This window comes from Lactuca serriola, chromosome 5 (assembly GCF_051521515.1).
Source record: "Lactuca serriola cultivar US96UC23 chromosome 5, Lser_US96UC23_V15, whole genome shotgun sequence".
Classification (NCBI taxonomy): domain Eukaryota; kingdom Viridiplantae; phylum Streptophyta; class Magnoliopsida; order Asterales; family Asteraceae; genus Lactuca; species Lactuca serriola.
Window position 1 is genome coordinate 238522463 of NC_136412.1, and position 17722 is coordinate 238540184.

The 17722-nt window shown below is 33.2% G+C and overlaps 1 protein-coding gene and 1 long non-coding RNA gene across 2 annotated transcripts; both read left to right on the forward strand.

The window, feature by feature from the left end:
* The first annotated feature begins 10801 nt into the window (after nt 1–10801).
* Nucleotides 10802–12076, forward strand: LOC145051505 (uncharacterized). The gene is made up of 3 exons (XR_013683663.1): nt 10802–11174; nt 11278–11393; nt 11946–12076. It is a non-coding gene; the product is annotated as an uncharacterized LOC145051505 (long non-coding RNA).
* A 4327-nt stretch (nt 12077–16403) lies between these two features.
* On the forward strand, nt 16404–17033 carry LOC145050292 (uncharacterized). Its single transcript, XM_078998568.1, has one exon. The coding sequence runs from the start codon at nt 16404–16406 to the stop codon at nt 17031–17033; it is 630 nt and encodes a 209-aa protein (XP_078854694.1).
* The last annotated feature ends 689 nt before the right edge of the window (nt 17034–17722 follow it).

Sequence of the window (17722 nt, forward strand, 5' to 3'; positions counted from 1 at the left end):
ATCTATGTCGGTGTTCTTGGTGTTGCCCAGTTTTTGATCGCCTTGACTTTTGAAGGGTACATGTGTATCCCTTCCTTGCTGACTACGTGCCCCAAGAAGTCGACTTTTCGAATCCAGAACTCACACTTTGAGAACTCGGCGTATAGTTTTTATGCCCTTAACATTTCTAAAACTTGTCGTAGATGCCGATTATGTTCCTCCTTGCTTCGTGAGTAAATTAGTATATCATCGATGAATACTATCAAGAAATTATCGAGATAATTCCGGCACACACGGTTCGTTAATTCCATGAACATCATTGGTGTTAATCAAGCCAAAAGGCATCATCACAAACTCATAATGACTGTAGCAAGTTCTGAATGTCGTCTTTGGAATGTCTTCCTCATGTATCCGCAGTTGATGGTACCCCGACCTCAGATCGATCTTTGTGAAGTAGCTCGATTTTTCCAACTGATAAAATAAGTGGTCTATTCGAGGTAGGGATAATGGTTCTTCATAGTGAGCTTGTTCGGTTCTCGATAATCTATGCACAAGCAGAAAGATCTGTCCTTCTTTTTCATGAACAAGACCAGTGCTCTCCAAGGTGAGAAGTTCGGTCAGATGAATCCTTTGCTTAGCAGCTCGTTTAGCTAACTGGACAGTTCTTGCATTTCTGCCGGTGCTAAGCGGTATGGGGATTTGGCCACGGGGGTGGCTCTTGGTATTAAGTCGATTCTTAACTCGACTTAGCGTATGGGTGGGATTCTCGGATGGTCTTCTGGGAATACATCAGGAAAGTCGTAGACCTCGGGAATATCTTTGATGTATTTCACTTTTTGTTTCTCATCCACTATGTGGGCTAGGAAGGCGTGGTATTCCTTACGTAGATACTTCTGAGCCTTTATGCATGAGATGATTTGTAGATTCATGTCGGGTTTTTCGCCATAAATGACGAGGGCTTCGTTATTTGGTAGGTTAAGGCGGGCTACCTTTTCGTAACAGAAAATATCAGAATGGTGACGGCTCAACCAATCCATGTCAATGATGACATCAAAGCTACTTATTGTGACCGACATAAGGTCGACTCGGAAGGAATGATTGTTTAGAGTTAGTGTGCATCCTACAAATATATCCTTAGTGCTTTATGTCTTTCCATTGGCCGTTTCTATTGTGAATGTTTCATTTAGTGTTTGGGGTTTTTGTTTCCGTAAGTGTTTAAACAGGTGCCTCATGAAGCTTTTCTTCGCACCACTATCAATAGTATGCATGCATATGAGTTTTTTAGGAGGAACATACCAGTAACCATGGTGGGATCCCTCACAGCCTCCTCATGCCCCCATCGTTAGAACCCTTCCCATGGTCCCACCATGTTCGTTTTGTGCCTTCAGTCAATCCCTCTTGAAATGCCCAGTCTCACCACGACCGTAACATGCGCGACTCAGCCCAGTATTAGCGGCTTGGGTGGTTTGTTGTGCAATTGCTCTGCAGTATCGAGCGGTGTGTCCTTTCTTGTTGCAGTTGTTACATTTTCTATCTTGACTGGCACCATGGTAGTGGTAGCTACACTTGTCACACTTCGGAAGAGTCCCAGCGTATTGCTTAGCTGGAGTAGGAGCGGTGATGGCATGGACAGCCACAGTTTGTTGCTTCTTGGCTAGGACTTGAGCGGATTGGCCTTTCTTTTTGTTCCGAAACTTCCTCTGTTGTTACCTCCTTTTATTTGCTCGGGTGTGGGGGTTATAATACCTTGACGAACTCCCTAGTCGACAAGAGTTTGTGCCAGGCGCTTGGTATTGTCGAGGGTGCTCGGGTTGGCAGATATGACCATCCCCTGTATCTGAGGGGATAGTGCCCAGATGTAAAGCTCCACTTTCTTGGCCTCTGGAGTAACCATTCTCGGGCACAAAGTTGCCAATTCGTTGAATCGGGAAGTGTAAGTAGTGATATCAGAACCCTTCATGGAGTGTTCCCACAACTCCTGTTCAAGCTTCTGCAACTCGCTCCTTAGACAATATTCCTCGAGCGTCATCGCTTTCAAGTCCTCCTAACTCATGGAGTTGGCAACAACTAGAGTCAAAGTTTTAACGTGGTTGTTCCACCATGAAAAGGCTGACTCTGCAAATGAGCATGCGACATACTTGACCTTGAACTCGTCTGGGCAGGTGCAGATCTCAAAGACAGACTCGGTTTTCTCGAACCACCTTGTCAGGGTAACAACTCCGTCGTCACCATGGTACTTCCTGGGTTTACAGTTCATGAATACTTTGTATGAGCACATCCGCGGGTGCCCTTGGTTTTCTCCCTGATTGGAACTATCAGTACCTGTTCCGCTTCTGTTGTTGTTGTTGCTGCTGATTTGGGCTACAACGGCTGTTACAGCAGCCTGGAACACAGCTGAATCCATTTGTGGAGGTGGTGGCGGTGGTGGGGCTGTTGGTGTGTTTTTCTTGCGCATGTTTGACCTCCTTGGTGGCGTACTTTTGCCATAAAGTTTAAAGGTGGAATGACGATAAGTTTTCAAGAAAGTTATGAATCGGGCATCACCGAAATGAAATGCCTTGTTTTGTACACCGAGTCTAGTTGTTATTGAAATTTGAAAGCAACTCATAATGAATTTTACTATAACAATTAAACAGTTTTATAACAAATAAAACATCTAATGAAATAAAAATCCATACTCAATTCATTAATATTACAGTACTAGTACATTGTTTTTGAAAATTTGACCTTTAATAAGGTCTACATGAAAGAGTAGCACTAACGCTTTCTCATAAATGAAACAAGATATGAGTAGTATATGTACTACCCACGGTGGATCGTCTCCTGTGGGTCAGAGGTTGAAGTCGAGGCACCCTGTAACTTTGCTATTCGACGCTCAGCTGCAATCACCCTTTCCTCGAGAGTCGTGTATGTCTCTCGATACTCTCGTACTTCTGCTCAAGCGGTGGTAAGGTCCTTGTAGAGACTGTCAATGAGATGGCATGTCCAGGGGTAGTCCCTCTCCAGAAATCAAGTTAATGCGTTAGTGGCCTTAGCAACGGCTCCTAGCTCCATGATCCGGTTGGCCAACGCCCTAGTCTGATCTTCGAGGTGTGTGATTCGCTGAACCATGACAAGGAGGTCCCTGACTGTCGGTCCTCCATGGCTGAGGTTATAGAAACCTCGATGCATGTCGTATGGCGAGCGTTGGTGTTGCTGCCTGCTCCACCTCTCCAAGTCTCCCGCCCAACGGGGCATAGGTCCATGGTAGCCCAAGCGGTATGCGGGAACTCGGGCGACGTAAGGAGGATATATGACTTCGGACTCTGCATCTGAGTCTTTCTCTTTCTCTTCCTCATCTTTTTCTTCCTCCACTTCTGGATCCTCTTCGGGTTCTTCCTCGGGTTCCTCTTCCATTAGTTCCTAAGGATCCTTTTCGGGATCCTCTTCGATCCACCCACAATTTCCCTGGTTAGGGAAATAGGGGTCTCCGAGCATGTGAAATCGTGTCATGATGTCTGTGCGAGAATGGAGATATGAGAAATACATGAAACTTAAGTGTATTATTTTGTAGTATTCTAAAATACTCCTATAGTATTTTAAATCTTTATGTTTGATTCTAGGGTTTTAGGGTTGGTAAGTTTTAAATTCGTTGCCAACCGTGAATATTCCTAAACACATGTTGGTCATATCTCGTATAAATATAGTTAATCAGGCTATATTATCCCATATATGATTACATAACTGCCCAGGCTTAATCGTAGTGTTTAACTTATCTGAATACTTATATATATATATATATATATATATATATATATATATATATATATATATATAATATTACGATGTTGTCCTAGTATGTATGCATGTATGTATACTCTTACAAAAATACTTATATTTTAAAAGTATACTTTTAGTCATAGTATTTTAGCCCCATTGTATTTATAGTTGTATATCTTACATGGTTTGATATACTTAATTCACTATAAACAATACTCTGATACCAATCTGTCACACCCCCAAAACAGAACAACGGAAACGTCTGGGGGCAGATGACTTCATGTACAATATCATAACAATTGAACAATAGCAATCAAAGCATCACAACCATTGTATTGAATATTTAATAAGTTACATTGTACTTGAAAACATCGTTTACATGATATCAAATGTACATGACAAAAATAGATAACGAGATGCGACGATGTTCCATCCACCGAAAAACTCTTGTAGTTACATGTTTACTGATTTCCTGAGAATACAAGTGATTTTAAAAAGTGTCAACAATTAAGTTGATGAGTTCATAAGTGTTTTGTATGAGAAGGATTTGAAACTGTATCTTGTAAAATGATAGTGTATACTTCCAGATAATGCAATATTTTCTTATAAAAATGAACTTTAAGTCTTAATCCAAAGACTAAAAATGTAAGTAATGTTGTACTGGGAAAATTAGTGTTATGAAGTTTTATCTCTATATAAAACTACTTGAAGGTACGTTGAACCCGTAAACCAATTGTTTGTTAATACGCTATGTGAGTTATTATAACCATACTAATGCGACTAGTTGCCTGAACGACATTCTTCAGGTGTCGGAACTATTTACGACATTTGTCACCCCAGACCTGTCAGTCTAACTATAGCTAACAGTTTAGGTCAGGGTTGTCAATCCCTTATAGATTTATACACAAGTGTCACACTCTCCCCCCAAGAGACACTGGTTATAATGCAGGTCTTAGTTGTGTACTCTGATAGGTACAATGAAGCTAAATCTCTCACAACCCGTATCAACCAATTTACGTGAACTGAAAACTCCTTTTTCTTGTAAGTGAAATAATTATACGTTTAAATAATTATATGTTTCTTCTGAATGACAGTAAAATGTTTTTGACTCCCAAACTATACCAATTATAGTTATCTTGTTTGTTTGCTGAAACTATTTATATAATCTTTCATATAAATACGAAGTTGTTATCTTGTCTTGTTTCCAAAATGTATGGTCAAACATCATATTTTTGGGTTGTAACCCACAAAATAGTGAAATAACTAGAATGTACTCCTTTTTGGTTAGAAAACTATGTTATGGTAAAAAGTTTCCAAAAAACCTTAAACTTTTGCAAATCATAAATTTTCTCATGATTTTTATAACATAGATCATGTTTTGTTTTTGTTAGTTTTGCATTTGAAACTAATATATCACAAATATTTGTACCAAAGCTAGTAATAATCAAATCTTATGCAAATAATGACTTATACTTTAACATAAAGATAATACATGCAAGTATTTGTGTGATAAACAATTTTTGACTTGTATTCCCCCTAAAACATGAAAATCTTGAAAATGGGGGGGGGGGGCGGGGGGGGGGGGTGTGAACTCACCTTGAGTGGATTTGTGGGTTGTTTGAGGAGATGATGTGAAGATTTCCAAGCCTAAACTCTTGAATGGGTTGATGAACTTCCTTCGAAATGCTATTATCCTAAGGGTTTTAACATATAATAATATGTGCAAACAGGATGAAACTTACATAAAAATGTATAAACACACTAGATTTTGAAGGAATACTTACCAAAATACTAAGAACAAACTTGGGAAATTTTGAACTTGGAAGATATCTTGGTCTTGGTTCTTGAGAGGATATGGTGTAATAGGTAGTAGAAATGAAAGTGGTGGGATGATTTTATGGTGAACTCGTTCTTAGAGAAGGAAGTATCGTGAGTTGATATTTTCTTGGTAAATTGGTGGTTAGTTGCTTGGATAAACACTGGGTATTGTTTTTCATGGGAAAATGGTGAAACATCACTTGTTAAAGTCAACTATCCTTATCTCTTTCCTTCCTTAAACCGAAATCTCATAGAAAACTCACAAGAAGACACCCAAAACACATGTGATTTCGTCCCATGCTCCAACCGAAATCACATGTAATTTCGGTCCTAAAGCAAAGCGAAATCACATGTGATTTCGGTCTAAGCATGACCGAAATCCCATGTATTAGGTCCTAGGCCGAAAACAATTAAAGGAAGTGGTTCCATCTTGACTTATTCTAGCTTGTTGACTTTTTAAATGGTTAATTACGTATATGGTTTGCAACACACACACACACACACACACATATATATATATATATATATATATATATACTTATACAACTAATGTCCTTTTTGTTTTCAATATATATATATATATATATATATATATATATATATATATATATATATATATATATATATATTAACTCATACAACCAATGCCCTTTTTGGCTTCCAAGTTTTATTGTAACAATGTTACATTATGAAATCACTTGTACACTGTTATATTCTTGACTCAAAATTTTCAGTTGTCACAAAGAGGTTATATAGAACATATTAAATAGATAAACATAGATAAGGTAAAATTAAAGAAAAAACTATTTGAAAAGGTTGACCATTAAAAATGTTATTTAATTTTAGGTTAAAGCTAATAAAATGATGAAATAACACATAAATTAATTAACTATTAGAGATGCATTTAGTAGAAATGAAAATAAATTATATTTTACCAATTAATTTTAAGTTTCATTATCATAATGGCTTATTTTTTCACATATATTTTGCCAATTTTAGAGCCAAAACATAAGAACATTTATATATGGTTCGTGACATGCCCTTAAATTGTCAAGTATTATCATTTAAGTTGAATAAAATATTTTTGAATAATTAGACAAATTGCATAAAGTACATTAAGTTTACATAAAATTTCAAATTTGACATTGTATTTTTTTTCTCAATTAAGTCGGTAACTTTACACATTTTTTGCACATTTAATCAATCAAACGATTTCGTTTCAGAGTTTCATATTTCTCACTTGCTAACTACGCAACAAAATGATGTAGCTTCAACATATGATTCTAGTTGTTAAACATATTAGCTAAATTAAAACTTTATGTAAATATATACTCACTTCCCCTAATTTCTTCTTATTTTCCTCTCTTGGAAGTTCATGATTTTGTGAAATATCTTCCTAAGGTCGTTGAAATGATTCATCGTCTCATAATGGTGTAAGCAATGTAGGAAATGTTGTCCATGGTAACATCTCATAAAGGAAATCTTCTATGTCTTGCTTACACAACTCTGAGATAATAAACCACCGGAGAGAACTTGAAAAGTCAATTCTCAAAATCATGATGCTCTAAAAGGAAAAATAAATAACGGAAAATGAGTACAAATCTATATAAGAGTTCAGTTGAACAGAAATATTTTCCAAGAACATATATAAAAGTTACATTAGTTTTTTTCATAATCAGCAACTGAGAAACATTAAATACCTGAAACAACCATGTCGATTGGTTAAATTTGCAACAAAAATATAAATTTAGTGTCTTAATTTAGAAAAAATAGTATTACAATTACAATTTTATACAATTTAATGTCTTTCATGCAATTTGCCTAAACAATTTGTGTTCTAATTATGGATTGAAAGTTAATTTTAAGTATTTTAACAAAATGATCATTGGAATGTATGATTATTAACTAATTTCCATTTGACTCCACTCAAAATATATATATATATATATATATATATATATATATATATATATATATATATATATATTTTAACAAAATGATCATTGGAATGTATGATTATTAACTGATTTCCATTTCCATTTGACTCCACTCAATATATATATATATATATATATATATATATATATATATATATATATATATATTAAAAACCATAAACAATGGAGTTTAGTGATTTCTAGTTTTTGCCATAGCTCTTTAAGGACTTTCACGCTTTTGGTCGTTGCAGTTCATTTTTTGATACTTGTACAACCTGCACAGTGCACAAGCGGTGACTCCTAAGAGCATTTGCATCGCGTCTTTCAATTTAATTTGCAATGCCATATGTCAATTTGCCGCCAGCTATGTTGCCATGGTCTTTCAATATATGAAAGCATTGCAAAGAAAATTAGTAATCATTGCTTATTGTATTATATTTAATATCATATATATTTATTTAAATTTTTATTAACGTATTCAGTTATATAACTATTAAAAATAATTAATAGCTAGAAATGGAAATTATAATTAATATGATAAACGGGCATAGTAACTTCAAAAGAAATTGCATATAACAAATATCATTATATCATTTATTTAAGTTATCCTTACTATATATATATATATATATATATATATATATATATATATATATATATATATATATATATATATATATATATTGATGTTGTAGTGTGACTATTTTTAAAAGACAAGTGTTATTGTATTGATATAAATAGTTATTATAAACCTATGTCACAATTGAAAGATTAATGACATTATCCTGATATGGATGTTATTATATAGTTATTAAATTATTGTTTCCTTGTTTCTTGCCTATAATAGCAACTTTCCCTAACAAAACAAATAAAAAAAAATCGTTTTATAATTAGCAAATCGGATTTTAGTGTTGATTTGTAAATAATAAGAAAAGTTGTTCTCTTTTACCTTTTTAATAAAAAAATAAAAAAGTTTCGGTTATAATTTCTTTTAAAATAAAGCCGTGTTTAATTTAATATATTAATGACCACGTACCCATATACGGTGGTGCCCCTATTCGATTTTGATTCCATTAAGTAAGAAGCAAATTACGTGTTTGTTTCATGTGTAGAAAAACATTATTAATCATTATAACACACATTTGCCGATTTTTAATATAATTAGTTTGTTTTCTTCTTTTTAAATAGTTAATAAACAAGAAAAATAATACAAAATGGACTTTTGGATGTGGAAGAAAGTAATTGGCAAATGTATTAATCAAATTATTAAAAAAAAATGATGACTATATATTATTAGTCAATCGTTGTTTTTGGAATATCATAATTTCGATCAATTTATTTTGTATGATCTATTTAATTAATATTTATTTTTAAAAAGTTAACTAAAAAAATAAAAAAATATACAAATTGTAAACAATATCATTTGAAAGACTTATTCCGAACTCGTTCTAAACATTAATCATGGATCACTAATTAGTGAAAATTTCGTACATAACCTTACAAGCTTTGTATATTACTTCTATGTTTTTACAAACTTTAAAATTACACATATATCCGTCTAAAATTATAAAACTCACATTTATATCCAAACTAATAATTTATTTAGAACTAGAGCAATTTGATATTAGAAAGCATATCTAAAATCTAAAATTATATATGATGTTACTAAAATGCCCTTCACAAATTAAAGATTATAGTTAAAACAATTAGTTACAATTAAAGGAGAATTTCATCAATCAATTTAATATTGAAAGCTTCAACTTACTATATGTCGTTTCCATGACCATCATCGGTTCGTTTTCGATCATGAACATTTAAACGAATGGGAATCAAATGAAAACTCCACAAACTCGTAAAATATTAGAAGCAACAACAAAGAACTTCCAAAGCAGCCATGAATCCCAATTCGCACACGCTTTACAGGGATTCCCCATGAGCAAAAAAAAAAAAAAACAGAATTTGCATAAGGGACACAAGCAACAACAACCAAATCAAGTTGGACCCTATTGTCTCACATTCACCTTGAGAGTTTACCATGTTTAGTAAGAAAAAGCCACTTTTGATGACAACAAGATAAAGGGCAAATTTATCAAACTCATAATTTTGTAGAAAATACCCCCGTAATATATATTGCACCTTTAGATTTCCAATCAGGTTGAGGTAGACCTGGCAATGGGCAGGTTTGAAGCGAATCGACCTTGATCCAAACTCTTTTAACAAATTTCAAAATCCGATCCAAACCCGCTCCGTAACCCGCAGGGTTTCAGATAATCAAACTCATACCCTTATCCACCGAATCAACAGATATCCAAACCCACCCCGTAACCCGTAAGTGTTTTGAATAATCAAACACATTTTATTTAAATCATAAAATCACATTTATTTAATAAAACTAAGTTTTGATTTAGAAAACACATTATGTACTCGAGGACTTTCTATGGAATTATAATCATTATTTCAGTTACTTCCAATTAGTTTTTGATCGTCGATTGCATTGACAGAGAATAACAATTATAAACTTTCTTTCGGTTGATAAATGACCTTATTGACTTATAAATGAAATTGGTGTTACATGATAAAATATAAATGAAATGAAATCATGACTCTTGGGAGAAGACTGGAAGTCTAGAAGTTGAGTCGTCGAGTCCTATGTAAACACAATTTAGTCTTTGGCCTTTTCTCTTTGGACTTCTGATTGAAATTTAATGTAAAATATAAATTTGGGCAATATAAAATATAAATTTATATTTCTAAAATTTATATGGGGCGTGTTATAAACGGAGCGGATCGGTGATAATCAATACCCGACCCTTTTAATAAAATGGTTAGCGGGTACGGGTCGTTAACGGGTAAATGGATCAAAAACTATGCTCCAAACTCATATAATTGTTAAGGGTTTGGATCGGATCAGGGTCAAGACCTGCCCCATTCTCAACCTTTTTTATTTTCTCAATTGAACCCACCTCTCTCTCTCTCTCTCTCTCTATATATATATATATATATATATATATATATATATATATATATATATATATATATATATATATATATATATATATATATACAGTGCCGGCCCAAGCCCAGGGCGAGAAGGGCCATGGCCCAGGGCAGCAATTTCTAATGGGGCATCAATTTTTCATAGCCTCTTATAGGTATTATGTATTAGGGTATATTTGGGCCTGTGAGGCTGTTAAGAAGACTGAACACTAGTCCAGTAAACCATCACGTTCAAGACTTGGGGCAACAAATTTTTGGAGACCTAATAGCAGCAACTACAACGCTACAACAATTACGACTCTTCGATCTATACTTCTAATAATTGAAGATGAAGAACACGAGGCGTCCCTAGCGTCCCTGCTGGAGAATGGAGATGGACAATCAAGATTTAGTCTGCATCAATTCAATCGCCTACTGCCCTATTATCTCTTCCAGTCTTCCGATTCATTGCTTCAACACTCAACAGTTCAGCACTTCTCTTGCCCTCTCTCTTGATAAATCGACTTCTCCAGTTCTCATATATTCTTCTTTCTTTCTTTCTTGAATCGTCATCTACTGAATGTCTGAATCGTCCCTACTAGTTTATCTATTGCTCTAATTCTATTGTGCTAAAGACTTAAAGTGAAGATTCAAAGGTGGATACAGTGATTGAATGAATACTTCTCCTCTTAAGGTCCTAATCCGGTAAGTTTTTTCTAGTATTTCAAATTTCTTGCATAACCTACTTGAATACTTTATGTTTCGAAAATTTGATAGTGAGTATTGGTTAAATTTTTTGAAATTTCAGTTTTTTTATTAAGGTTCCTGGAGTCTAGAGAAGTGAAATTTTCGGTCCAACTCATCCAAAATTGCAGACTTGCATTGTTGTTCATCTTGGATTACACTAAGCTTCATTATTTCCAGGTAATTTCTTTCTTCTCTTGTGATTTATGATCAAATTAAGTTGCTGATTTTAATTTTTTTTTATATAATAATATAAGTTTTGTCTATTGTTGAATGTGATATTTTTAGTTAATTTCTGAATTAAGTTATCACAATTGCTAGAAATCTGATGTAGTGATATGTATGAACCTGATTTTGATTTTTCTGAGATGTGAATTCAGAATTCTGAATAATTGGATTTATATAAGCTGTTGATTTCTGAATTTTTGAAAATCTGATGGTTTTCTGAAATCTGAATAATCTTATTGTGTTTTTGATTTCTGAATAATATCTTAATTTAATTTCTGAAACATTGTGAATTTGTGATATATATGAATCTGATTTTGATTTTTCTGAGAAGTGAATTCAGAATTCAGAATAATTTGATTTATATAATCTATTGAGTTTTTTAAATTCTGATTTTTGAAAGTGTGATGGTTTTCTGAAATCTGAATAATCTGATTGTGTTTTTGATTTCTGAATAATATGTTAATTTAATTTCTAAAAATCTAAAAGATACTTTTTTTTGTTTAGGTTGTGGATATGGATTGTTAACTTCAGGCTTTGGATACGGATGTTTTTGAATTTTATGTATGATTTTGTTTCTGAAAATCTATTGAGTTTTTTTTTTTTTTTGAATAATAGATGTTTTTGATTCAAAAAATGCAAGGAGACATCGTTTTAGATGAATTTTATGTATGATTTTGTTTGTATAACCTTGTTTTGGTTTGACTGTAAAATTTATTTCATTTTTGCTATTTTTTTTAAATAAATAAAGGCATTAGTTTATAATCTCGCCCCGAGCATTAAAAATCAATGGACCGACCCTATATATATATATATATATATATATATATATATATATATATATATATATATATATATATATATATATATATATATGAATTGACTATTAGTTTTGTAATAATTAATTCAACAAGAATGGAGACAATTGTAGTATTTAAATCATTTATAATGGGTTGTCAGCAAAGTTTAATTTTTTAAGATTTTAAATGAACCAATAAGGAGCCAACAACACTCTTAAAAGTGCATGGCTATAATCTTTTTAGAATTTTTAACTCGTTAATATTTTATCCAAAATATATATATCATAAAGTAAGGAATATGTTTATTTAATCAAAGGCATAACCATTATTTGTCCACAAAGGAAAAGGGAATAATTATAATATTCCTTAAAAAGGTGACTGCATTAAAATTAGCATACTAGAGTACAAAATAATTAACTACCAAACAAGTTTATACATGATATATTACTTAAGTTCGTTTACGTTTTATAAAATCTTAGTTGTAAGATCGAATCGAACCGAAATTTTTTACCAAAATAAACTCATATTCAAAATTTATAGCAAGATAATGGTTGTGAAATTCTCCCTAATAAATCAATTTTTTTTTGCCATATGTCTTCTTCTCTTTCATTTGGATACATGACATTTTCTAAAATTTTGAATATTTCTATTTTTCATTTGTCATTTTATTGTATTTTTCATTTTATTTTTCATTTTATCAAATTAAAATTTCACATTTAATATGTAAGTTAATATATGTATAAGGTATTTATTAGAAAATGTTTATATATGTAATGTATTCAATGTATTAAAGTATCTTTAATTTTGATAATTCAAAAATTTTCTCATTTTTCTTATAAATTCAAATTTCTCTAATTGTTAAAATTTCATATTTAATTTTTTAAAAATAAACTCATTTAATAGATAGGTCTCACACCTAATATACATTATAACTTGATGTTCATTAAAACGTCAATAGTGTAATCAAATTTAACTTTTTAATATGATATATAATTTATGATGCTACAAACCGTAAAAATTAAGAAGTAAACAACTTAAGTATATATAAAAAAATCATTTTGATCATGTATGACTAAAGACATAAGATCACAAAGGGATTATTACGAGTTTGATCTGTTTCATTAAAGATCTGTACCTCGTCATCTCAGATCTATAAATCATTTATCGTCTTCAATGAGCTTTAAGAAATTTCTTTGTTTTTCTAGTTTTTTTTTCTCTAAACCCGCTAGTAAGGTCATCTTCTTTCGGCAACTTCATATTACTCCAACGATTTGGTGGATATGTTTGAAGATCAGACTTATAATGAAAGAGAGGAACTTGGATATACAAAACAATAATTATTAAATAATTTTTAATGGATTAAACATTTAACAAACAATATTTTTAATAGATTAATCATTAATAACTAATAAATAAATCAAAAATAATTAAATAAGGGCAAAACGGTCTGTTGATATCCGAAGGGATGAGGTATGAAAGTGTTAAATAAACGAGAGCTGGTCCAAGTTAATTTTAAAAAAAATAGGAACTAAACATGCATTTTGGCACTTGCACGAGGGACGATTCATGTAATTTACTAAAAAAAATTTGATCTCAAAATCTAGATCTAACGTATAGTTCTCATTTTTCTCATAAGATGCAATGATGAAACTCTTTATTCCCTCCCCCCTTCTACGACCAAAAACCACCTACTATCGTTGTCGTCGTTGTCACCTTCCACTCACATAGTTGTGTTCTACTGCCACCCATGCCTATCGTTGACCCCCATAAGTCATCATTTTGCATCAGATCTGGCATGAACCATCACCTCCGATACATACGCTTTTTCCAATGTCCGATGAAACACTACCATATTTGCTTCCTCGGCCGCATTCTATTAACCCATATCATTCTCTCTGATATTTGGCGAAACACCACCAAATTTGATGTGTGTTTAATATTAGATCTACGACAAGGCCATTAGATGTGAATCATCCTTTTTCTAGATCTGTGATCTTTGATAGATCTACGATCTCTAGTGACAGATTTAAGATTTTTACTTGTAACGTTCCATTTTTCACAACAATTTTTTTATATATTCAGAAAAGAAAGTCATTTTCTTAAATCATCATCATAAAACCATTGTTCCAAAAGTTTACATTCCCAAAATCAAAGTAAAATCATAAATGTGGAAATACGAAACACGAAGTTGTCGATGTGTGTACAGTCACGTCTTTGCCTTCCCACGATCATCTGAAGTACTTGAAACATTTTAATCCACAATTGTAAGCCAAATCTTAGTGAGTTCCCCGAATACCACATACAACAATTTACACGCAACATACATGCAACCATGTCCGCACAAATCCAATGGATGTCTAGGCTGACAAATCTTCAGTTGATCTTGCCATTAACACGACCGATGTAAATATCTTGAGTCACAACACTTCATGTTGGTCTTGTCATCAATTCACCCCTTACTGTCCCTCAACCTATAGTTATACTACCCACTTTATTAGCCATACACATAAAGTTGGATGCCTTAGCCCTTCACAAATATGTCGACATATGCATAATTCAGATAAACAGACAATTTTGCAACACACGTAACGATCTACAAGTCTACCTATCTAACAACATACCAAAATCTAACTATATCCTAGCACACTAGGATACATACTGTAATATATAGTATAGTGAGAAATTCACATGAATTAATGTGGAATCTTAACAACGTTACTAACGGAAGCTAGATGAGCTTTTCCCTCTTCGAGCACCTACTTCCTAAGCCAATAACTATAATTTAGATTATTCCTTGATAATATGTAACTTGCATTTTATTTATACTTTTATACAAGTATAAGGGTATATGTCTTTCCAAACTCTTAGGTTACACACCAAGTTCACAGCAAACACGTACACACAAAACCCCAAACTGGCTTATTTCTCACTTTAAGCATTCACATCAAACTAAACTTTTGACACATGATATGGGTTTTGTTTTAATCACAAAACTTAGTTCAAATAAGATTTTATGGACCAAAGCACTCCAAAATTAGAGCTCTTCGATCTAGGGTTTTTAAGGCAAAAACGAGACAAAAGATATTGTTTTCTTGGTTCTGTAATTCAAAAAAACCCAAGAAAGATCAAGGGAACTCAATAGTGATATTAGAAACCTTGAACATGCCATAAAATAGATCCAAAGACATGAAAAAGAATCATACTTGTTCCATATTCAAAATCCCAAAATATGTGTGTATATGAAGTTTTTCAAGCATTTGAGACTATATTGTTGATTCAAACTGACACACTTGATCTTAAGTGTTAAAGGACTTAAAAGAAATCATTTAGGACAAAAAAAAGTTTACAATCCATTAATCCCAAAAACAAAGTCCTCAAAACAAAAATCAGTCATATGTTCGATATTGGGAGTTTACATGCATTTTTTGGGTTATTTCCTTGGTTCTAGCAGCCTACTCATGATATGAAGTGTTAAGGGACTAGAAAATAAACCGACAACAAATTCTTGGTGATTTTAGTGTCATCATGTCATTTATGTAACTAGAACTAACATGTGAGCTAAAGGGCTTCATAATTTGTACTCTAATATATGTACGGGTTGGTGCGGAGTGCATGCATGTATAAGATCAAATTAGAAGCCGGTTTGATAACAAGTTGGGGGTCCAGGGGAAGCGAACCTGGGTCCGAGGTTTCCATAGGGGCGGCGCCCCTTTGGTGTGGTCTAGGGGTAGCGCCCCTAGCGAGTTCCAAAAGGCAGATCCCCTGGCTGGGGTCCCGCTAAATCCTCATTAAAATCCGGATTACCCAGACTTGCTTCAAAAGTAACTAATGACAGCCCAACCCTAATGAAACCCTAATATCATTTATTATATAAACGACTCTTCCTTTTGAGAAGACACACACGAACATTAGCTCTCATTTTCTTTAAACTTTCGCAAAATCTTTCTAGCAATTTGGCTTATGATTTTTGTGCCTAGAATCGTAAGTGTTGACTTGGATCATCCTAGGCTGCATTTCTTGCAACCTAGGCATAAGGTAGAAATATCAATTCGGAAAGTGTTCTCACGATCCAATTTGGTATCCAGATCTCCACTACAAACTCTACTTGTTCTAACATTCGAACTGATATTCTCTGTTCCTGGAGATGATTGACTCAATCCGCGAGATGACCATTAAGTTTGCCAAGATAGAGAAGTTCGAAGGTGTCAACTTCAGGTGTTGGAAGAAGAAGATAAACTTCATGCTAACTACTCTAAAAGCAGAATACGTGCTGACTACTCCAAGACCAACGGAGGCTGAAGAAGGTGCTGCTGAGACAATTGAAGAGATAAGGAGGATACATAAGTGGGACAACAATGACTACATCTATAAAGGTCACATTTTGAACGGTATGTCTGATGCTTTATTTGACATCCATAGTGAAGCCTTCTGTACCAAGGAGTTTTGGGACAACACTAAATTGAAATATATCACCGAGGATGCTTCTGGAAAGAAGTTTCTAGTTAATGAATTTAACAATTATAAGATGGACAATTCAAGGTTTGTTACTGAACAATACAATGAACTCCTTGGCATATTCGGTCAGTTTAAACTGCATCATATGAATATGGATGAATACATTACTATGTCAACCATCATTGACAAGCTGCCTCCATTCTGGAAAAACTTCAAACACAACTTGAAACATCAAAAGGAGGAACTTTCTTTGGTTCAACTTGCTAGTCACATTCGTATTGAAGAATCTATTTGTGTGAAGGAAAGTGACAAATCTAAAAAAACCCAAAGGAAAAGTTGAATCTAGATAGCCCTCGGTTCATATGTTTGAAAACAAAACAAGGAGCCAAAACCACAAAGGACATGGAAAACATATGCATGAACATGTCCAAAAAAACTCCAACAAAAAGAGAAATGATTTGGTTTGTTGGAGGTGCAATCAAGTTGGGCATTGTAAGCGTGATTGTCGTGTGAATTTAGGCAACACTGATGTTGGAAACAGTGGAGCCAATGGAAAGTAAATGTGTCTTCGGGCCAAGTTAAAGGAGGTTAGTTTTTTACTAACTTTGATGATTCTAATCAGACTTATGTTTACTATGTTTCATTCATTCTCGAATCATTCTATGTACATGATGATGATGTTGCTTGGTGGATCGACTTCGGGGCAACGAACCATGCATGCAAAGATAAATGGATGTTTGAAACATTAACTCCGCTTGAAGATGGGTTGGTGCTAAAAATGGGAGACAATTCTTTTATTCCTATTTGTGGTTTAGGTGTCGTGTGTTTTGAATTTACTTCTGGAAAGACAATTAAGTTGTTTGATGTTTTGTTTGTTCCCAAGATTCGCAAGAATCTTGTTAATTCTAGTTGTTTGAATTCTAATGATTTTAAACAAGTTATTGAGTCGGATAAGTTTATTTTATCTAAGGGTGGAATGTTTATTGGCTTTGGATATTTAAATAATAGAATTTTCGTTTAAATATTGTT